This window comes from Stegostoma tigrinum, chromosome 1 (assembly GCF_030684315.1).
Source record: "Stegostoma tigrinum isolate sSteTig4 chromosome 1, sSteTig4.hap1, whole genome shotgun sequence".
Taxonomy (NCBI): Eukaryota; Metazoa; Chordata; class Chondrichthyes; order Orectolobiformes; family Stegostomatidae; genus Stegostoma; species Stegostoma tigrinum.
This window is the reverse complement of record NC_081354.1, coordinates 177,647,133-177,671,452: the sequence shown is the minus strand read 5'-3', so window position 1 is coordinate 177,671,452 and position 24,320 is coordinate 177,647,133. Positions and strand designations below refer to the sequence as shown.

The window sequence follows — 24,320 nt, the reverse complement described above, 5'->3', positions numbered from 1 at the left end:
TCAAAGGCTTAAACAACTTAGGACTCTTGAGGTTGTTTGGCTCGCCAAGTTGGTTTGTTGTTCTGCAGGTGTTTCGTTACCGTGCTGGGTAACATCATCAGTACAGCCTCAGATGAAGCGTCGGTGTGTTTTCCCGCCTGGTTTTTAAACTCTGGGGTCCGTTGAGCTGGATTGCCTCACTTCTGGTTTTCCTTCGCAGTGGAGTGTATATGAGGTAGAGTTCTATGTGTTTATTAATGGCTTTCCTCGTGGAGTGCCAGGCTTCTGGGAATTCCTGTTCCTGTCTCTGCTCAGCTTGTCCCAGGATTTTGGGACAACACCAAACTTCATTGAAACGTATTGGGTTCTTAAGGGACTTGGCAGGGTGAAAGCTGAGAGATTGTGCCCACTTCCATGAGGGGAGACAGTCTCAGAATAAAGGGGTACTAATTTAAGTCTGAGATGAGAAGCATTTCTTTACTGAGAGGGTACAGAGTCTTTGGAACTCCTTGTCACTGAAAACTGTGAAGGCAGAGGTCCTTGTGTATGTTTGTGGCTGAGATATATTCTTTCTCAGTAGGAGAATAAAGGGATATGGGAAAAGGCAAGAAAGTGGACTTGAGGAATGTCTGATCAGCCATGATCGTATTGAATGGCAGAGCAGGTTCGAGTGGCAAAATGGCCTAATCCTGTTTCTATTTCTTAGTCTTAATGTTTTCTTCATCCCTCCCCCTCCCCCTTCAAACCTGGAGGATGGCTACATAGACATACTCTGTAAGAAATTTCTCTGCTGTTGCACGGCTTGAAGCTTCAGAATAGCATTTTGGAAATTGGTGTGTTAAAATTAAAAACACTTCAGTGGCTTAAAAAAATGCATTCTGAGCTCAGAAGGATAATTCTTATCTGTATTTTTGCACTTGTAGAACATCTCAATTTGAGCCCATGTTAAATATGATTTTTGACCCTACCTGAGAGGTATTCTGGAGTCTTGGGATGTTGTGCAAGGATTCCAAATTGTTCTGTTCTCAACTCCTATTTCCTGCATTTGTGTCTGCTTCATGCTTGAAGTTTGACCTAAATGTATCGTGTGAAGCCTGATGCAAGTGATCATTTTTAACTTTAATTTTGAAGAATTATTATTTTTATTGGTATTGAATTTTCTTCCCTTCACTTTGCAGGCAGTGTATGCCAGATCATAACTCACTGCATCAAAAACAAGTATCATTTCCCTTGATAACAAAGTGTGGAGCTGGATGAACACAGCAGGCCAAGCAGCTTTCCTGCTCCTCTGATGCTGCCTGACCTGCTGTGTTCATTCAGCTCCACGCCGCCTTAACTAATAAAATCAGCGCAACGTTTGGTAAAGCAGAGAACATAAACTCAAATTTTGTAATAGTGCTAGATCTGAACCTTGAAGCCCTGGTAATGTTTGAGGAACCTGTGCTGCATTTTTTCCAAGACAATTAATTCCTTTTAAGATACAATGCCCGGATGCGTAACCAGTTATCCACAGCTGATCTTAACAGGACTTCATGTACCTGTAGCGAAGTTTCTTCGTTTCATGTTCTAGCCACTACACGTAGGTATGCTATTTGAATTGTGAAATGTTTTCCATGCATGAGCTTTATTTACTGAAAATGCACAGCCAAATAAATGGGAGCAAACGTATAATTATGTTTATTAATCTGTGGTTAAATTTGCTTCTAGATGTGATGTTGAAACACGATACCAGGGTAACCCACTGAAAGGAACCTGTTACTGTAAGTCAAATGCACTTTAAGTGATGAGAAATGAAAATGACTCAAATTGAATCACTTGTCCAAACCTGTATTCGTGGAAAATTGTCCACAACTAGACATATCCCTGTTCTGTTATTTATAGCCTTAGTTATCTCTGGAACATTTTAACTGAACAACTATCGATCTATGAACCAAGACCTGTGCCAGTATCATGATTTAAGAAATTGGTGAGGCCCGGGGCTGATCGTTGTGTTGAATAGAACTAGTACTTTTCTCCCTCCATTGTAGGAAAGCTACTCTTCAAAAATGAATTGTTTTTACTGCATGTTAGTTTTCAGAGTGTTATTAATAGATAAACTAAGTGCGCAAAAAGTATAATGTGTATGGAGTATAATGTCGGAAAATGTGAAATTCATTTTGGAATGGAAAAGAAAAGAATGTTATTTCAATGGGGCGGGGGGGGGAAACTGCAGAAAGCTGAAACACAAAGGCACTTGGGAGATAGTAAGTTCTGAAAGGATGCTGCCCCACATGGGGAGGTCTCGGACCAGTGAGCGTAGTCTCAGAATAAAGGAAAGCCAATTTAAGAATGAGATGAGAAATTTCTTCTCTCAGGGTTGAGAGTCTTTGGAACTCCTTGCCACGGAGAGCAGTGGGGGCAGAGTACTTGTGTAAACCCATGCAAGATGGTGGCAGAGTAGGACTCACCAGCGAGAGCCCCTCTGTTCCGCGTATTCTTTTTATCTTCTTTTCCCTTCCTTGTTTCTCTTTTCTGCAGGTTTTTTTCTTTCAAACTTTTAACTTGTTAAAAATTCTCCCAGAGAGAATGGGGGAGGCAAGTCTCGGACAACAGGCCATTGCTGGCGCGTCCCTGACCAGGCTGGCACAGGAGGCGGGTCTTGGAGGCAAACCTGAGACATGGCAGGCATGAGTGGTGGGTCTCGGACCGTAGGCTGGCACGCGAGACAAATCCTGGGGATGTGCCCAGACCAGTGGCCAGTGTGGGGAGGCGAGCCCCAGACTAGAGGCCATTGTGGTGTGGTGATGAGCGTCCCAGACTGGATGTTGCCGTGGACTGGAAGCGAAGCCTTGTGTTTTGAAACCCAGTGTGGTCTGGTGGAGAGGTGCTAGCACAGATTTGGTGAAAAAGACTGTAATTTGAGTATTTTTTATTCTTAGACTACACTTGTATTTATTATTATTTCAATTCTGCAACAAATAGTTAAGTCTGTGCCGAAGTAGCCTGTACCTAAGATGGCGCCATAAGCAGCGACATGGTAAACTTTTCACTGCACTCATTTGTGTTTTTGCTCATGAAAATAAAGCCAGTTCTAATTCTAGTCCTTATTTTAAGCCTGACAGCGATTCTTAATCAATACGGAAATCTTTTATGACAGGAAAAGGCAGGAATGTGAAAGTGAGGGATGTCGGATCAGCCATGACCTTATTGAGTGGCAGAGCAGGCTTGCAGGGCCGAGTGACTGACTTCTGTTCCTATTTCTTCAGGCCTTCAGGCCATTTAACATGATTAAACTTCCTGAACAAAATTTTTAAAAGTTGTAGCGTATGGATTTTTGGATGTATTTTTTTGGTTAGTGATCAGTTTATTTTAAAAATGTGAGGAAAGCAATTGTGTTCTTTGTTTAATAAACAAAGAATCCTAGGTTGTGTAAATAGTGGCCCAGAATGCCAAAACACAGATAACACCAATTCAATTTTATACAAAGGCCGACTACCTTGTCGGAATAGCAACAATAGATTCCAGACAATAATCTCTTGAGCTTGCTCTGACGTTCAAAAGTACCATTGCCGGTCTGGTCTTCGCCTCAACTCCACGTTCCCCATAAACCTTGACCCCCTCTCAACTCAATGTCAGTCTTCAATATCTTCACTGATTCAGCCTTAACAGTTCCCTGGAACATAGAATTCCAAAGATTCATGACCCTGTGGAAGCAATTCATTCTCTTATCTGTTTAAAGCGACTAAACCCTTACTTTGTAGTTATGATCCCAAGCTCGAGATTCTCTGATCTAGAGAACATTAATTCAGATTTTACACTCAGAGATTGAAACTTGTGGAGCCATTGTTTTCAAACCTTCTTGAGAGGGGTGGAATGATGGCTCAGGAGTGGCACGGTAGCTCACTGGTTAGCACAACTGCCTCACTGCCAGGAACCTTCCTGTCTGGAGTTTGCATATTCTCCCAGTGTCTGTGTGCATTTCCTATGGGTGCTCCAGTTTCCTCCCACAGTACAAAAATGTGCAGGCTGGGTAAATTGGCCATACTAAATTGCCCATTGTGTCCAGGGATGTGCAAGCCAGGTGGATTAGCCATGGGAAATGCAGGGTTACATGGATAGTGTAGGGGGATGAGCCTGGGTGGGATGCTCTTCAGAGGGCCTTCTCCCACTCTGAAGGGATTCTATTATTCTATAATTTGAAAAAAATCAGGCATGTTGGCAGAGGGTTAGAGAATTGTCGATGTTACAGTATTAATTGGTATCAAAGAATCTTAATGGTAATTTGACCCAATTGATGATGATCTTTCAAATTCCAGTTAATTAAGGAAAATTTGTTGTAATAAGTGATTGGTGTCATTTGATGAAGTGATATAAGCTTGATAAGGAATGTTGTGATGGGGTGTATGTGGTCTTCTAGAGTGCATTAACACAGCGCGTCACAATAAAACTCATCGAATAAAAGGGAAAGTAGCAATGTGGGTATGAATTTAATAGAGTGACAGGGTAAGAGTTTAGAGTGGAGTTTACCATGATTTGATGTTAATGACACTCTTCCTGATGCATATTCAGACCTGAATATGAGATCCTAGGACTGTGGAGTTCACTTAATACTGTACATTAAGATCACAGCTAATCTGGTTGCCTTCTCAGCTCTACTGATGGAACCTCATGATCCTTGTATGTCAAAAATCTATTTCACTTTCCCTTGAATAAATTTTATCATCCATAAGACATAGGAGCAGAAATTAGGCTATTTGGCCCAGCGAGTCTGCTCTGCCATTCAATCATGGCAGTTAAGTACCTCAACCCCATTCTCCCGCTTGATCCCAGTAATCCTTGATAATCGATAATCAAGAACCTATCTATCTCAATCTTAAATATGCTCAATGACCTGGCCTTCACAGCCTTCTGTGGCAGTCAGTTCCATAGATTCACCACTGTCTGGCTGAAGAGGGCTTCTCCTTGTCTCTCTTCTGAAAGGTCTTCCCTTTACTCTAAGCCTGTGCCCTCAGGTCCTTCTCTCTTTCTTACCAATGGAAACATCTTCGTAACATCCACTCGGTCCAGGCCATTCAGTATTCTGTAAGCTTCAACTAGATCCTCCCACATCCTTTTAAACTCCAATGGGTATAGTCCCAGAGTCCTCAAACAATCCTCTTATGTTAAGCTTTCCATTCCTGGGACCGTTCTTGTGAACCTTATCTGAACCCACTCCAGGGCCAGTACATCCTCCCTCTTATATGGAGGCCAAAACTACACACAATGCTCCAAATGTGGCCTGACCGGAGCCTTATAAAGCCTCAGTAGTACATCCCTGCTTTTGTATTCAAGTCCTGTCAAAATAAATGCCAACATTGCATTTGCCTTCCTGACTACTGACTCAATGTGCAAGTTTACCTTGAGAAAATCCTGGACTAGAACTCCAAGTCTTTTTGCACTTAAGACTTGTGAGTTTTCTCCCCATTTAGAAAATAGCCCATGCTTTTATTCTTACCAAAGCGTATGACCTCACACTTCCCATGTTGTACTGTATCTGTCACTTCTTTGCCTACTCTCCTAACCTGTTCAAATCCTTCTGCAGCCGTCTTGCTCCTGCACCTATCCTTGTATCATCTGCAAAATTAGCCAGAATGCCCACAGTGCCTTCATCTAGATCATTAAGGTATAAAGTGGAAAGTTGTGGTCCCTACACTGTCCCTTGTGGAACACTGCAGCACCACTTGTCACCGGCTACCATCCTGAGAAAGAGCCTTTTATCCCCACTCTCTGCTTTCTGCCAGACAGCCAGTCTTCTATCCGTGCTAGCACCTTGCATCTAACACCATGGGCCCTTATCTTACTCAGCAGTCTCCTGTGCGGCACCTTGTCAAAGACCCCTTGAAATCCAGGTAGAAAACATCCATTGGCTGTCCTTGGTCAACCCTGCTTGTTACTTCCTCAAAGAATTCTAGTAGATTTGTCAGGCATGACCTCCCCTTGATGAAACCATGCTGACTTTGCCCTACTTTATCATACACTTCCAAATATTCAGAAATCTCATCCCTTACAACGGACTCAGATCTTACCCACGACTGAGGTTCGGCTAATCGGCCTGTAAATTTTGGTCTTTTGCCTTGCTCCCTTTTTTAAAACAGTGGTGTCACATTAACGATTTTCCAGCCCTCTGGGACCCTCCCTGACTCTAGTGGTGACCTTCCAGAAATCACTAATGCTTCCATTTATCACTCAAGCTATTTCTTTGAGCTATCATCCAGTTTCTCTAGTCTGTCATGAGGGACATAGAATACAAAAGGAAGAAAGTTAAACCTGTACAAAACACTGATATCACCTCACTGGAGTACTGTGTTCAGTTCTCAGCACCTCACATGAGGAAAGAAATGAAGGCATTAGAGTACAGAAAAGATTCATGAGGATGGTTCTGAGGAGGTAGAACTTAAGTTATGTAGATTGAACAAGTTAGAGGTCTCTTCATTAGAGAAATAAAGTTAAGAGCAGATTCTATTGTGGTATTCAAAATCATAACGGATCCTGACAAAATTGGCAAGGAGAAAGTGTTCCCATTGGCAGAAGGTTTGAGAACCAGACGCAACCAGTTGAAAAACTTAATTACACAATGAATGATTCAGGTCTAGATGACGTTGAGAGTACGGTAGAAAGGGATACAACTGAGTTATTCCAGAGAAAATTGGATTATTACCTGCACAGGAGGAATGTTTAGTCCGACGGGGAGAAGATGGGAGAATTATAATAGGTTATTTGTTCATTTAGAGAGTCAATACAAATTTGGCGTGCAAATTGGCCGGCGCAACATCGAGGGCCGGAGGGCCTGTTCTGCGCTGTACTGTTCTATGTTCTAATGACGACCTGTTGTTCTGTGGTTCTTTGTCAATATGGTGCGCTATTCCTTTGTTTGAACTTTATTTCCCTTCACTTGAATTCCAATTTTTAAAGATGTATTTGATGTTTGACTTCAGATACTATTGGTTGGAAGTAACTGTTATGAGTTTTATAGCTTCTTTGAAGGCAACATGAACTCAGCATTGCCGCTGCTACATGGCTGTAAGCAAATCGTGGTATGGAGCCAATCTTGTGTCTGGGGCTAGAAGCCTGAGATTTGAGTATTTGATTAACAACTAGTGATGCATGTTCATTTGTTTCTGTGGAAGCTCAGACTGAGATGTGGTGTGGTGGAACTGAGCCTGCAGTGTTGATCTACCAAAAGCACAACTGGTGGTGTTTGTGCAATTTGTGCCCGTTGCTTCTCATCTTTGATAAAGATGTTAGAGGATCACCACCTTGTTGGTGTGTAGTTATTCAATTCTTCCTTTTATGAGATGTTCGTTATTATCTGACCCTTGTGAGGCTGCTATGTTTTAATGGATTTATAACGGGAGCTGAACGTTGTAATCATCAGCAAGTAGTCCCATCTCTGATGTGATGGAGGTAGGTATGACCTAGCTGAAGATTGTTGGACTTGAGATGTTGCTTTGAGGAACTGGTAAAGCTGAGGCTGGGATGATTGGTTTTCAAGAACCACAACTGCTTTACAATTCAACCACTGAATCATGATTTTCATTGACTTCAGTTTTATTATCTTGCGAATGTTGCCATGATGTTAAGGGCAGTCACGGTCACCTCCTCATCTCTGTTCTTGAATCCACGTTTGAATCCAAACACACAGCTTTCAAGTCTGTCTGAAGTTGAGGTTCCGGCAGAACCTAAGCTGAGAATTGTTGAACAGTGCAATGCAATCTAAGGACTTTAAACAATTTGTGGCATTTTGCTGATGATTGGGAGAATGCTGTTTGCTTTTGGTCGTCAGGACAAATTTAGAACAATTTTACACATTGCTCGGTGAATGCCAGTGTTGCAACTGTACTGGAGTTGCTGAGAGGCCCAGCAGGTTGAAGTACAGCTTTTCAACAACACAGTTAAAATTTTGTGATGGTGGCCTTTGTGTTCAGTGCAGTCAACCATTTCTCAAAGTCATGTAGAGTTAATTGAAGACTGACATTTTGTGATAAAAGGACTCTCAGAAGAAGTCAGAGAAAAGCTACTCAATTGACACTTCTGATTAAAAATAATAATGAATGCTTCAGCTTTTTGCCTTTCCTGATCTGTTGGTATCCACCCTTGTTTCAGATTGGACTGTTGATGGAGCTTTTGGCTCCTGTCAGTTATTTATTTTTCTGTCTACCTATGACTGGGGTTGTCAAAACTTTGAATTGTCTGTTCATCCTCAGATCTATCACATGCTACTTGTACAAAAAAGTTTTAGAATGCTTCTGGTTATATGTTAGAACTTAATCAATTTGCAGCTGCTCTTAAGCTAATGCTGGTGCTTTTCTCACATGCTGTTCTGCATATTTCATTGAAGTAGAATGAGTCATCTGGAACAAGAGATTTATTTCAGATGGTGGTGTATAGTTTGCTAAGACTCCATGTTAGAGCATGGATGCTAAGTTTTGAATTGGTAGATTTGTTTCTAAATCCACTTAGGACTGTTAGGGTGTGTTCAACGTGAAGATGGGCTATGATCCCGAGGGCAATAGTAAAGTAGTCACATCTGCCGCTGCAGTTCATGGATATGCAATAGATATGAAACAGCCTTTGGAATAACAAGTTTTGTTTTTTATTTTAATGTTTAAATTATTTTGACTCTGAGACGAGCTTCTTACCACAGCTGTGTTGTAAATAGACCATCACTTTTCGTCCCTCTAACATTGCTTGACTCAACTGATCTGCTGAAATCCTGAACTGTACCATAGCTAATTCTAGACTTGGTTATTCCAATGAACTCTGGCCAGTCCTTTCCCATCTATAAAGTTGAGAGCAGACTTTACTCTCTGCCTTTGCTCCAAATAGTATGAAGACTTGTTCACCCATCGCTCTTGTGCTCAGTCGCCTTCATTGGTTTCTATTTCAACAATGCTTCCATTTTGTTATTCTTAAATGTCCTTTTGAGTATAAGATGTCACACTTTGACAAAATGAATTCTTTTCAGTAAAACTGTATCCGGATTCTTCCACCATCTTGCACCTTCCCCTTGCTATTTCTGTAATCACCCCGAGCCTACAATCCTCGGGTATCTTTGCTTCACTTCTGACCTCTGGAGCATCCCAACTGAAATCCCTCCACAGCTGACAGCTGAGCCTTCTCAATGCCTAAGCTCAAGATTCCCCACACACACAGGCACACACCTCACTTCCTGTCATTTCCTCTTAAAGGTGCTCCTCAAAATCTATCTCCTTGGTCATCTTTCTTTGTTATCGTTTGTGAATTGATGTCAGATTTTGTTTTCTTATTCTACTGTGATGCGTCTTTGGATGTTTTACACTTAAGTTTGCTAACTTTTATTTTACTGTCTGTTTTGACTTATTATTTTCTAAGTAACTTCAATTTAAAATGATTGGAAAGAAAGCCTTGAGGAATTTTTCAGCAAACAAAGTATTGATAAAGATAGGATATTTGAGTTGAATACTTGTGATACTAACTGTTGTGGTCTAGTATTTCAGCTCATTATTTTCATATCTTTCACAGATACTCTACTGATTGACTACCAGTTCACATTCAGCCTCTCTCAAGAGGATGACCGTTACTACACTGCCATCAACTTTGTAGCCACTCCTGAGGAAGTAAGTACTACCAGGCACTGAATTTTTGGTTAGGATTTTCAACTGGTTCAGGCCTCTATTAGAAGTGAGCTTGTGCCTTTTGCCTGTTTCTTAGGGACAAATCTACAGGCTACAAGTTCATAGATGGCATTAGTAGCTATTAATTTGACAAACATCTTCAGATGTTCTGTCAGGATGGCGACAGATGCGGAGCTGGAAACAAGTACAGGCTTCCCAGGCAAACCTGGGAACTTGAGTGTTCTGAATGGGCTTCTGTGTTAATAGCTTGGCTGGTTTACATGTTTTGCAGCCTTCAGTTATGCTTAGTGATTAAACTTGAGAAGTTCTGTATTTCTAGCTTAAGTGTATTATGATGATTGCGCCTACACATGATTCTGTTGTTGCCTTTTGTGTAAATGACCTAACTCTTGGTTTTTAAAAGGTGTCTAGCTTCTTGATATGCGTCAATATGTTACCCAGACCCAGAGTTTCGCAGTCATCAATATTGCTTATTGTTCTTTCCACTCGATTTAAAAGTTAGTTATTAATAGTCAGGAAACTTCTTTTGTAACATTTTACACATTTTCTTTCAGCAAAACAGAGACTTGGACATGTTTATTAATGCGTCAAAGAATTTCAACCTCAACATAACGTGGTCTAGTAGCTTTTTAGGTAAGATTAATGCAAATAATCATTCAAATGAATGAAGGAAAAGAGATTTCATATCTCATATCGCTGCAGAAAGTAGGAACAATAATTTCATTGAGCGAGTTCAGCCCTTGCACTAATGTGGCTCTATATTCTACATCCTCCACTCTTGCCTCTTAAGTGAGGGAGGAAAATAGTAATTTCCTTTCTTTAAACTATCCAGTGGTAAGGCAGTGCCTCTTGCAGTTCACTGGTAGTGTTCCTACCTCTGCATGTGGAGGCCTGGATGATGGTCCCACCTGCTCCAGGGTTTGTAATCACATCTTTAACAGTTCTGAACCAGTTGATGTAGAAATGAACAGGGCAGGGATTCCTTTCCCTCAATGACACGTGAATCACAGGGGCCTTTATATCATTCCAGTAGTTCATGATTGTCGTTCGTGATATAATTGAATGTGGTGAAAACATCCAAGAAGCTTGGCACCAACCAGGGCAAAGCAGCCTGCTTGATTGGCACCACATCCATAGAACATAGAACAGTACAGCGCAGAACAGGTCCTTCAACCCTCGATGTTGCACCGACCTGTGAACTAATCTAAGCCCACCCCCCTACACTATCCTATCATCATCCATATGCTTGTCCACGAACTGTTTAAATGGCCCTAATATGGCAGAGTTAACTACATTGGCCGGCAGGGCATTCCATGCCCGAACCACTCTCTTAAGCTAAGAACCTGCCTCTGACATCTGTCTTAAATCTATCACCCTGCAATTTTCAGCCATGCCCCCTCGTACAAGCTGACGTCATCGTCCAAGGAGAAAGACTCTCACTGTCCACCCTATACAATCCATAAGTATCCACTCCCTCCACCTTAGTAGCAGCAGTGTGTGCTTTCTATAAGATGCACTGCAAAAATTCACCAAGGCTTCTTTAAACAGCACCTTCAAAACCCGTGACCACTTCCATCCAGAAGGACAAGGGCAGCTGATAAATGGGAGCACCACCACCTGCAAGTTCCCCTCCCTGCCATTCCTCATCCTGGCTTGGAAATACATTTCCAAGGCCATTGTGAGTCTACCTGCAGCACATGGACGGCACGAGTTGAAGATGACAGCTGTAGGGTAGTTAGGGTCAGGCAATAAATGCTGGCCAGCCAGCAACGTCTCTATCCTCCAAGTGAATAAATAAAAAAGGAAAATTGAAATCTGTACCAGCAGTCATGGGATTGAACTGATGTCTTTGGATCATTGGTCCAAGCTTCCAAGTTCCTTTAATCCTGCAACGTAACCACTGTGCTATTGTACCCATTTATGATTTCGAGGATTGAGTTTCATTACTACTTTTTAGTTAAAGACATGAAGAAATGTAGGTCAAAGTCGGAAAAACAAAATTGAGACACTGATTAGACCTAACTGAACCGGGAGCGGGCTTGAAACAATGTATAGTATTGTGTTTGTATACTTCTGTGCTTTCAGCTATGCTTTTGATAAAGTTTGGAAGACCAGTGGAATAAAGTGCTAGAATCCAGTGTCTTCTGCAAAGAACCTCTAATGGAAATATTAGGACTTTGTTTTATTGAATTGCAGTTTGTGGGTTTCAACCAAATTGGCTTAGACCATTATGGCTAACTTTGTATTTCTATACTATATAGATTAGCCTAAATCCAGCTGGGAGAAAATAGCATTCTTGCATGAGATGGTCAATTTGTTAACTTTAAGCAAAGTCAAAAACGACCAATGCTTAGAATAGCCCATTGTATTCATGTTCATCTTACGTTTTTTTTCTGTCACCAACACTGTCAAAAATAAAGCAAATTTTGGGGCCATGTAGCAGATGTGTTCATTAGCATAACAGTAAGGATGCAATGCTGCCCTTACCTGATCTTGCCTACATGTAACTTCAGACGCACAGCAATGTGGTTGGCGCTTAACTACCCTCTGGGCAATTAAAGATGGGCAATGAATGATGACCATGCAAACAATCCCACTCTCCCACCCTGAGAAGAAATTAAAATAAACTATTTAACCTCTTAGCAGTGCTTCTTGCTGAAGTTTGATGATTTTGGGTATGGAATGTATTGCTGCAGTTTGTAAAGAACTGCTTTGTTTTTGGTGGCCAAGTAAATAACTCATAATATTGTCAGCAAATTGAAAGGATACATGATTCCAGCAATGTAAGATGTTGTTGGATAGGAATGGTAGAGAAGGTGCAGTGATGTGCTGAAGAGCATATGTGGTGTAGTTGGCTAGTCAAGACCAGAAATAAAAATTAATCAAGTGAGAGAGCCAGACTAGAAAGTTATTTTGTAAAGAAAATTTATGAAACAGACAGGGCAAAGTCTGCCTTTCCCTGTAATCCCCTCAGAGCTTTCTCTTCTTGAGCAGTTCTGGCCTCTTGAGCAATTCGAACTTTATTTGCTCTTTTATTGGCTGCTGTGCCTTCAGCCCTCGAGACAATGGAGCATCGTCCCTGAATTATTCAGCCTGTTTCACCTTGAAGACTCCAGACTCTCGTGAAAACAAATATCATTGACTCAGTATTTCCTTTTGTGGCTCAGTGTTAGATTTATTTCATAATACGCAACAGTGAAATAATTTGGCATGTTTTCCCATATTAGTTTCAGTACAATTGCACATTGTCGTACCACACACGCAGCTAAGAGTAGAGGTTGATGAGTGATTTTTATGCTGTGTAGCATCAAAGCAGTTGTTGGTAAAAGTTAATCACTTTTTGTACCAGAGATTACAGTGGCTGTATAAAAATATTGTCTGTCTATGCCTTGCATGAGCAGTTTTAGTATTGTGAATTATTTTTCTTAGTTTGTAGCAGTGTTGTTTATAAACTGAGTGTACATTCTAAGATTTTTATTTTTTTTTCTCTCTACTTGAGCGGGCACACCACCTGGAGAAGAAATGCCAATCGTTTCAAAAACCAATATTAAGGAATACAAGGACAGCTTCTCCAATGAGAAGTTTGATTTTCGTAACAATCCCAATATAACTTTCTTTGTGTATGTCAACAACTTCACCTGGCCCATAAAGATACAGGTGAGTACCTTTTACATGTTCTTTCAATGCAAATAAAGTACGGGGATTAGTCTTTGTTCCCTTTTTCAGAAATGTTTGTATTTTAAAAATCACATTTTTGAGCCACATTGTCTCCTGAGCTCTGAGGCTACAGGGGAGTTACTGATGAATTCTGTAAGTCTTGCAGTCAGTCCATTGATTTCTAATAGGTGGGTTGGTTTTGGCTTTCTCTGGGAGACATTTTGGAGCCGTTGCATACTTGGAGGGGAATAGGCTGTCACATTATTGCTATAACATGGTGTGAAGCTGGATGAACACAGCAGGCCAAGCAGCATCAGTGGAGTAGGAAAGCTTGACATTTCGGTTCGGGACCCACCTTCATCTCGGAAGGGTCCTGACCCAAAATGTCAAGCTTTCCCGCTCCTCTGATCCCACTTGGCCCGCTCTGTTCGTCCAGCTTCACACCGTGTTATCTCAGATTCTCCAGCATCAGCAGTTCCTACTATCGCTGTCACATATTGCTGTTTTTTCCACAAGTTTTATTTTGCCAGTCGTTATTACTTAAAGGTGGGATATGAATGTTGGCATTTTAACGACCTGCTGTGTGGAGCACACACTCGGAGATCAGACTTACGGTTAGGTACAACATATGCGCTTTCTGTTCCAACACGGATTTTCCTGCATTGACTTGATAACAGTAATCTTGGCTGTAGGGTGGAATGGCTTTCTGTTTCCCTCAGCAGTATCCTCTGACTAATATAATGCAAAACAACAAACAATTTCAAATAAAAGAAGCAGGATATGCTGGATGTGATAACCTTACTGAATGGTGGAGCAGGCTTTGAGGGCCAATGACCTAATTCAGCTCATTGTTTAATGTAAACTCTGTTTCTCACCCTACAGATACTGCCTGAATTGCTGAGTATTTCCACCATTTTTGTTCTTGTATCAGATTTCCAATATCTGCAATTTCCTGTTTCTTCAATTAAAAAATTCAATAGAGCTGAGTAAATTTAGTACATAATAGGAGTCTTTCTAGAGGTAGCATTTAAAAATAAGCATGAATAACATGCTAACTAGATTCTAAAAGTTAAGTGTTTTTTTTTGTTTTTTAAAGGTTATGATGGACAGCTGAGACTTGTTTACACTTCTATATCTTACATAATTTGGGGGATCAGGAGTGTCGAAGGTGCGAGGAGGGGTAGCTGGCATCAGTGTGAAGCATCTGGGAGGGTCAGAGTTTCCTGGATTGAAGGAATAAATGGGTCATTCTTGTATTGCCAGGTTGTGACGGGTGGGTACTTCCAGGATCAGTACTTGGGTTCCAGCTGTTCAAAATACATATCAGTGATTTGGAGGTGGGAGCCAGATGTTATATTTTCAAATTCATGAATAAAACAACACTAAATGGGAATCTTTGTTGTGAGGAAGATATGAAGCAGAAGGATTTGGACGTGCGTGGTGCATCGACAAGAGCATGGCATTGGAATATAATGTGGGGCAAAATAGGAGGTTATCCACTTTGGTAAGCGAAACAGATGTGCAGCGTTTTTTTTAATTGTGAAAGATGGTAGATGCATGTGCACAACAGCACCTCAGTGTTGTCAGTAATTCATTGAGACGAACATGGCGGCACAGCAACCTGTTAGGAAGGCTAATGGAATATTTGCCTTTATTAGATGAAGATTTGAGTTAGGAATAGTGATGTGTTGCATAGGAGTTGGATTAGATCACATCTAGAGTACTGTGTGCAATTTTGGCTTCCAAATCTTGGGGGACAGTAGAGAAGGATGTGCAAAAAGATACACCAGATTTGTTTCCTGAATGGCAGAAATGAAGAACAGTATGGCAGCACTTCTGCCCTCACTTCTTAACTTCTTTCCTAGATGAATAACAAGGTTTCCCTTGTCCATATTTTTCACTCCACTCATCTCTATATTCAAAGGAGCCTCGTCTGCCATTTCTGACACTTCAAGAAGAAGACACTTCACACCTAGATGGAATCACACAGCATGGAAACAGACCTTGTGGCCCAATTCATTCATACCAACCAAGTTTCTCCAAATTAAACTAGTCCCACTTGCCTGCATTTGGCGCACACCGCTCTAAACCTTTCCTATTCATGTACTTGTCCAAATGGCTTTAAAATGTTGTAACTGTACCTGTATCTACCAATTCCTCTGGCAGTTCATTTCACATACAAATCACGCTGTGTGAAAACTGTTGCCACGCTGTGTGAAAACTGTTGCCTCCCTGGTCCCTTTTGAATCTTTCTCATCTCAACTTAAAAGTATACCCCCTACTTTTGAGCTCATCCACCCCAGGGTAAAGATCTTTTTGCTGTTCACCTGATCTGTGCCCCTCCTGATTTGATAAGCCTCCATGTGGTCACTACTTAACCTCTGCTCCAGTGGAAAAAGTCCCAGCCTGCCCTTATAACTCAAATTTTCCAGTCCTGGCAAATCTTGTCTGAACCCCCTCCAATTTAATAACAGTATTTCTACAGTAGGCCAACCAGAACTCTGCATGTTATTCCAGAAGTGGTTCACCAATGTCCTGTATAACCTCAACATGATGTCCCAACTCCTGTGCTGGTTGATCCAAGCAATGAAGGTATGTGCAAAATACTTCACTGCCCTGTGTATCTGTGATGCATATTTCAAAGAACCCCTTGGTCTTCCTGTTCAATCACACTACCCAGGTCCCTACCATGAACTGCTTATATCCTGTCCTTGTTAACTTTACCAAAATGCAATACAGGTAGTTTTCTTATAATGCAATAGTTGCGTTCTTGTGTGACCTCGCTGCAGAAAATCACACGATAGAAAATGGCAATTGCAAATCGCAATACGTGTTCAGCAGAAAGTTTGTGTTATCCAGTGTCCACTTTTCATCAATTGCATTACAGCCAATTCGCACTAACAACACAGCTGTTAGAGCAGAACATAACATTTATCCAAATTAAATGCCATCTGCCACTCCTTGGTCCCAATTGATCAAGATCTCTTTGTAATCTTAGATCAGTTGACTGTCAACTGTGCCACCAATTTTCTTGTCATCTGTGAGCTTAGTAACCATGCCTCCTAAATTCTCCTCCAAGTCATCTTTCTGAAAAACAAACAAGAGTGGATCCAGTACCTGTCCCTATGGAACACCACTGGTCACTGTCCTCTAGTCCAAAAAAACAACCCTCCAGGATCCAGGCCCGAAACGTCAGCTTTTATGCTCCTAAGATGCTGCTTGGCCTGCTGTGTTCATCCAGCTCCACACCTTGTTACCTCCACTGCCCTCCGTCTTTGACCTTTGCCCGTTGTGTTTCATTTGGCAAGCTCTTCGTGAACCCCATGTGATCCCACTTTATTAATCAGTCAACCACGTGGACCCATGTCAAAGGCTTGAATAAAGTCTATGTATGGAACAAATCAGTCCTTTCCTGTCCAAATGCATGTAAATTCTATCTCTCAGAATCCCCTCTAACAACTTAGCCACTGTTGATGTCAGACTCACCAGTCTGTAGTTCCGAAGTTTCTCCTTAACCCGTTCTGAAATAAAGGCACAACACTAGCCACCCTCCAGTCCACCAGCACCTCCCCCTTCGCTGTCGGTGATACAAATATCTTCCACTTGCAGTGTCAGCATTCCGTAAGGATTGTTCCCTCCATGACACTCTGGTCTGTTCCTCCATTGTTTTTAACACTTGCTCAGCCATCGCCCATGCAATCTGAGATGGTATAATAATTGCCCATTCACCTCCCTACTCACTGCCCAAGGCCCCAAACATACCTTCCAAGTGAGGCAAAGTTTTCCTTGTACTGCATTCAATCTAGTCTACAGCATTAGCTGTGCACAATACAGTCTCCATTACATTGGTGGCACCAGACATGGACTGGATGACTATTTTGGAGAGCTCTGCATTCTATCCATAGGAATAATCCCACTGTTACAGCTGATTGCCATGTCAAGGGACGACCCTGCTGTTGTGCTAGCATTTCAGTACTGGGCCTGCTGCAATGATCCAACCAAGCTCATTGTGAGCTAAAGAAACAATACGTTTTCCACTTTGCAAGCTCTGGGTGTCAGATATTGTATTCCACATCCTTAAGAGCCTGACCTGATGATGTCTGTCCTCCATTTTTCTTAAACTCCTCTCTTTCCTCTCCACCCCTCCTCCCCAAAGGCTTGCATTGTTCACTCTGTTCTCAGCCAAGAGGAGGAGCCATTTTCACCCACCCACGCCTTAATTTACACCTATTTTCACAATCCTGTTTCTCCTATGCTCTAATTTCAGTATAGGAGTCGGGAGGTCACGTTGCGGCTGTACAGCACATTGGTTAGGCCCCTTTTGGTACACTGCATACAATTGTGGTTTTCCTGCTGTAGCAAGGATGTTGTAAAACGTGGAAGGGTTCAGCAAAGATTTAGAAGGATATTGCCATGGTTTGGAGGGTTTGAGCTCGTGGGAGAGGCTGCAGAGGCTTGGGCTATTTTACCGGGATGTTCGGAGGTCACGGGGTGATCTTATAGAGGCTTATAAAATCATGAGGGTAAATAGATAAGGTCTTTTTCCCTAGTGTAGGGGAGTCCAAAACTAGAGGACAAAGTTTTTAAGGTGAGAGGAGAAAGATGTAAAAGGGACCAAAGAGGTAACTTTTTTACAGAGTAGTGTGTGAATGGAATGAGCTGCCAGAGGAAGTGGTGGAGGCTGGTACAATTATAACATTTAAAAGGCATTTGGATGGGTTATATGAATAGGAAGGGAGTAGAGGAATAGGAACAAAATGCTGACAAATGGGACGAATTTATTCAAAATAGCTGGTTGGCATGGACGAGTTGGACCGAAGGGTCTGTTTCCATGCTGTTTTATTTCTGTGACTCTAATTATCAATCTCTTTGTGTTTTAGAACATAGAACATAGAACAGTACAGCACAGAACAGGCCCTTCAGCCCACAATGTTGTGCCGACCATTGATCCTCATGTATGCACCCTCAAATTTCTGTGACCATATACATGTCCAGCAGTCTCTTAAATGACCCCAATGACCTTGCTTCCACAACTGCTGCTGGCAACGCATTCCATGCTCTCACAACTCTCTGTGTAAAGAACCTGCCTCTGACATCCCCTCTATACTTTCCACCAACCAGCTTAAAACTATGACCCCTCGTGCTAGCCATTTCTGCCCTGGGAAATAGTCTCTGGCTATCAACTCTATCTATGCCTCTCATTATCTTGTATACCTCAATTAGGTCCCCTCTCCTCCTCCTTTTCTCCAATGAAAAGAGACCGAGCTCAGTCAACCTCTCTTCATAAGATAAGCCCTCCAGTCCAGGCAGCATCCTGGTAAACCTCCTCTGAACCCTCTCCAAAGCATCCACATCTTTCCTATAATAGGGCACCCAGAACTGGACGCAGTATTCCAAGTGCGGTCTAACCAAAGTTTTATCGAGCTGCAACAAGATCTCACGACTCTTAAACTCAATCCCCCTGTTAATGAAAGCCAGAACACCATATGCTTTCTTAACAACCCTGTCCACTTGGGTGGCCATTTTAAGGGATCTATGTATCTGCACACCAAGATCCCTCTGTTCCTCCACGCTGCCAAGAATCCTATCCTTAATCCTGTACTCAGCTTTCAAATTCGACCTTCCAAAATGCATCACCTCGCATTTATCCAGGTTGAACTCCATCTGCCACCTCTCAGCCCATCTCTGCATCCTGTCAATGTCCCGCTGCAGCCTACAACAGCCCTCTACACTGTCAACGACACTGAACATGCAGGTGACTTGTTCTTTTGGCTACTCCTTTGCCTGACAGAAGCTTTACAAAGATTTGCAACCCCTTTCAGTTCTAAAGAAGAGTTCTAGAACATAGAACATTACAGCACAGTACAGGCCCTTCGGTCCTCGATGTTGTGCCGACCTGTCATACCGATCTCCAGCCCATCTAACCTATACTATTCCATGTACGTCCATATGCTTGTCCAATGACGACTTAAATGCATCTAAAGTTAGCGAATCTACGACCGTCGCAGGCAAAGCGATCCATTCCCTTACTACTCTCTGAGTAAAGAAACTACCTCTGACATCTGTCCTGTATCTTTCACCCCTCAAATTAAAGCTGAGCCCCCTCGTGCTCACCGTCACCATCCTAGGAAAAAGGCTCTCCCTATCCACCCTATCTAACCCTCTGATTATTTTGTGTTTCAATTAAGTCACCTCTCAACCTTCTTCTCTCTAATGAAAACAGCCTCAAGCCCCTCAGCCTTTCCTCGTAAGACCTTCCCTCCATACCAGGCAACATCCTAGTAAATCTCCTCTGCACCCTTTCCAAAGCTTCCACATCCTTCTTATAATGCGGTGACCAGAACTGTACACAATACTCCAAGTGCGGCCGCACCAGACTTTTGTACAGCTTCACCATAACCTCTTGGTTCCGGAACTCATTCCCTCTATTAATAAAAGCTAGAACACTGTATGCCGCCTTAACAGCCCTGTCAACCTGGGTGGCAATTTTCAAGGATCTGTGTACATGGACACCGAGATCTCTCTGCTCATCTACACTGCTAAGAATCTTACCATTAGCCCTGTACTTTGCCTTCCGGTTACTCCTACCAGAGTGCATCACCTCACCCTTGTCTGCATTAAACTCCATTTGCCACCTGTCAGCCCAGCTCTGCAGCTTATCTATGTCTCTCTTCAACCTACAGCATCCTTCGTCACTATCCACAACTCCACCGACCTTAGTGTCGTCTGCAAATTTGCTAACCCATTCTTCTACGGCTTCATCCAGGTCATTTATAAAAATGACAAACAGCAGTAGACTCAACACCGACCCTTGCGGTACACCACTAGTAACTGGTCTCCAGGATGAACATTTCCCATCAACTACCACCTTCTGTCTTCTTTCAGCAAGCCAATTTCCGATCCAAACTGCTATATCTCCCACAATTCCGTTCCTCCACATTTTGTACAATAGCCTATTGTGGGGAACCTTATCGAACGCCTTGGTGAAATCCATATACACCACATCAACCGGTTTACTCTCATCTACCTGTTTGGTCACCTTCTCAAAGAACTCAATAAGGTTTGTGAGGCACGACTTTCCCTTGACAAAACCGTGCTGACTATCCCTAATCAATTTATTCTTTTCCAAATGATTATAAATCCTATCCCTTATAACCTTTTCCAACACTCTTTACCAACAACAGAGGTAAAGCTCACTGGTCTATAATTACCAGGGTTGTCTCTACTCCCCTTCTTGAACAGAGGAACCACATTTGCTCTCCTCCAGTCATCTGGCACTATTCCTGTAGACAATGATGAGTTAAAGATCAATGCCAAAGGCTCAACAATCTCCTCCCTGGCTTCCCAGAAGATCCGAGGATAAATCCCATCTGGCCCAGGGGACTTACCTATCTTCACCTTCTGAAGGATTTCTAATACCTCTTCTGTGTGAACCTCAATCCCACCTAGTCGAGTAGCCTCTACCTCCGTATTCTCCTCAACAACAGTGTCGTTTTCTAGAGTGAATACTGTTGAAAAATATTCATTTAGCACTTCCCCTATCTCATTTGACTCCACGCACAACTTCCCACTGCTATCCTTGATTGGGCCATTTCGTACTTTTGTCGTTCTTTTATTCCTTAAATGCCTGGAGAAAGCCTTAGGGTTTACCCTGATCCTATCTGCCAACAACTTCTCACGTCTCCTCCTGGCTCTTCTGGGCTCTGTTTAGGTCTTTCCTGGCTACCTTGTAGCCCTCAAGTGCCCTAACTGAGCCTTCACATCTCATCCTAACATAAGCCGCCGCCTTCCTCTTGACCAGAGATTCCACCTCCTTCGTAAACCACAGCTCCCGCACTCTACAGTTTCCTCCCTGCCTGACAGGTGCATATTTATCTAGGACACACAAGAGCTTTTCCTTGAATAAGCTCCACATTTCTAATGTGCCCGTCCCCTGCAGTTTCCTTCCCCATTCTGTGCTCCCTAAATCTTGCCTAATCTCATCGTAATTGCCTTTCCCCCAGCTATAACTCTTACCCAGTGGTATACACCTATCCCTTTCCATCACTAAAGTAAACATAACAGAATTGTGATTGCTGTCACCAAAGTGCTCACCTACTTCCAATTCTAACACCTGGCCGGGCTCGTTACCCAGTAGCAAATCTAATGTGGCTTTGCCCCTTGTTGGCCTATCTACATACTGTGTCAGGAAAGCCTGCTGCACACACTGGACAAAAACTGACCCATCTATAGTATTCGAACTATAGTGTTCCCAGTTAATATCTGGAAAGTTGAAGTACTCCATGACAACTACCCTGTATCTCTCGCTCCTATCGAGAATCATCTTTGCTATCCTTTCGTCTACATCTCTGGAACTATTCGGAGGCCTCTCGAAAACTCCCAACAGGGTGACCCCTCCTTTCCTGTTTTTAACCTCAGCCCATACTACCTCAGTTGACGAGTCCCCAAACATCCTTTCTGCAACTGTAATACTGTCCTTGACCAACAGTGCCACACCTCCGCCCCTTTTGCCATGTTCTCTGTTCTTACTGAAACATCTAAATCCTGGAACCTACAACAACCATTCCTGTCCCTGCTCTACCAATGTCTCCGAAATGCCCCCAACATCGAAGTCCCAGGTACTAACCCAGACTGCAAGTTCGCCAACCTTATTCCAGACGCTCCTGGCGTTGAAGTAGACACACTTCAATCCAACTTCTTGCTTGCCGGTGCCATCTTGCTTCCCTGAAACTTTATTTCGGACGACCCTACTCTCAACCTTTTCTATAGTCGAACTACAATTTTGGTGCCCATCCCCCTGCTGAATTAGTTTAAACCCACCTCTGTGGGAATCTCAACGTAAACTCTGTTTCTTTTTTGACAGCTGCTTCCAGACCTGCTGAGAGAGTTCACCATCTTCTGTGTTTACTTTGGGCAGACTGAGTCTGTATTCGCTACTGTTCCAAATGATTAGGGGTGATCTCATTGTAACTCGCCAAAGTGTTTAAGTGGATAATGAGGTTAGATGCAGGTAACGTGTCCCCTGGTTGTGAAGTTCAGAACCAGTGTGACTCTGGAAATAAGGCTAATACCATTTGGGCCAGTGCTGGAAGAGAAATTATTTTTAAGGTTCGTGAAAATTCTGTACCACCAAGGGTTAAGAAAGCTCAGTTTTCGAGTATGCTTCAGGTAGCAGGATCTGATTACCAATGATCTGTAAGATTATGAGGATTGGGTGAGTCAAGAAATTGATGTGTTTGATCAACAATAATCTTAATGAATGTCAGAACAAACTCAGTGATGTGAATTGTCTTCTGTTATTGGCATCCCATAATAGTGAACGGGCGATAAGTTCATTTTCAAGTCAGGATGTTGTATGGTTTGGTGATAAGCGAGAGTTGGTTCCCATGTATCTGCTGCCGTTGTCCTTCTGAGTCATAGAGCTTGTGGGTTTGGAAGGTGCCGTTGGACGAGACAGTGTGTGCAGTGACTCCTGCAAAAGATTGTTGCTGTTGCTGCAGAATGTGTGTGGAGTTGGCGTATTTGGTACCAGTCAAGTGGCCTGTTTTGGGCAGGATGATAAGCTGCTTGAATGTTGTTCAAGTTTGAACTCATCCAGGCACTTGGAGAGTCACAGAGCTGTGCAACATGGAAACAGACCCTTTAGTCAACTCATCCATGCCAACCAGATATCCTAAATTAATTTCATCCCATTTGCCAGCATTTGGCCTGTATCCATCTAAACCCTTTCTATTCCTATACCCATCCAAATGTCTTCTAAATGTTGTCATTGTACCAGCCTCCATCACTTCCTTTGGTAGCTCATTCCCTACATGCACCACCCTCTCCATGAAAAAGTTGCCCCTTAGGTCCCTCTTAAAATCTTTCCCTTCTCATCTTAAACTTGTGCTAGCTAGTTTTGGACTCCTCCCCTTTGGGGGAGAAAACCTTGTCTATTTGTTCCCCTTATGATTTTATAAACGTCTATAAGGTCACCCCTCAGCCTCTTACGGTGCAGGGAAAATAGCCGAAGCCTATTTAGCCAGTCTGAAAGCTCAAACCCTCCAATCCTGGCAGCATGCTTGTAAATCTTTGCTGAACCCTTTCGTGTTTCAAAACATCCTTCCTATTGCAGGGAGATTAGAATTGCATGCAACAGTCCAAAAGTGGCCCAACCAATGCCCTGTACAGCCGCAACATGATCTGCCAACTCCAATACTCAATGCACTGACTAATACAGGCATGCATACCAAATGCCGCCTTCACTACCCAATCTACCTGGGACTCCACTTGCAAGGAACTATGAACCTGCACTCCAACGTATCTTTGTTCAGCGACACTCCCCAGGATCTTACCATTAAGTGTGTAAATCCAGCCTTGACTTGCCTTTCCAAAATACAGGACCTCATGTTTAGGTAAATGAAACTTCTGACCTTATATTGGGGGGAGGTCAGTGATGAATCAGCTGAAGGTTGTTTGACCTAGTACATTGGCCTGAAAAACTTGGTTTGATTTTTATTTCATTGTCATGTGTATTTTACAGTAAGAATACAATAAAATAATGAAAGCCTTCATTTGTTGCTGTGAAATGGCACCATTTTGAATAAAATAAAAATGAAGTTATAGCTCTGAGAGTCCATCACTCATCACTGTCAACATCTAACCACCATCCCATCTCACCATATTGAAGCCGTCTATACTAGACCAAACCAACATCAAATTTGTTAAACTAAAGGCATCATCTTCACCACGGGGCCGATATTCTTCCGAAGTGCCTTGCGCCACCTGTACAGGACCCATCAATATCAGATGTGTCTCACCACTGGACCCACTTCATTGTTGCTGTGATACCCGTCCACCAGTACCGGACCCAATCCACAACAAAATCGTCGACCCTTAGGTACCATCTTTTGTCGCTGGGCCTACCTTCCCGACTTTGCTTGTTGCCGATATGTCAGCTGCTGATTTCAGGCCCTGTGCTTGCTGAAGTAGGGGCTGATTCTCCTCCATGCTGAGCTCACTTGAGATCAGCCAAAGTCACTCCAAGCAGAAATCGCTGAACCAGTTGACTAC

The 24,320-nt window shown here is 42.6% G+C and overlaps 1 protein-coding gene across 3 annotated transcripts in view; it reads left to right on the top strand.

Moving 5' to 3' along the window:
* Nucleotides 1-24,320, top strand: part of atrn (attractin) — a 361,852-nt gene that overhangs the window by 167,375 nt on the left and 170,157 nt on the right. For all 3 annotated transcript variants that reach the window (XM_059650378.1, XM_059650382.1, XM_059650379.1), the window contains exons 21-24: nt 1,687-1,739; nt 9,499-9,593; nt 10,166-10,244; nt 13,111-13,268. In XM_059650378.1, the coding sequence (XP_059506361.1) occupies nt 1,687-1,739; nt 9,499-9,593; nt 10,166-10,244; nt 13,111-13,268 (385 nt within the window). The remainder of the gene's footprint in view (nt 1-1,686; nt 1,740-9,498; nt 9,594-10,165; nt 10,245-13,110; nt 13,269-24,320) is intronic.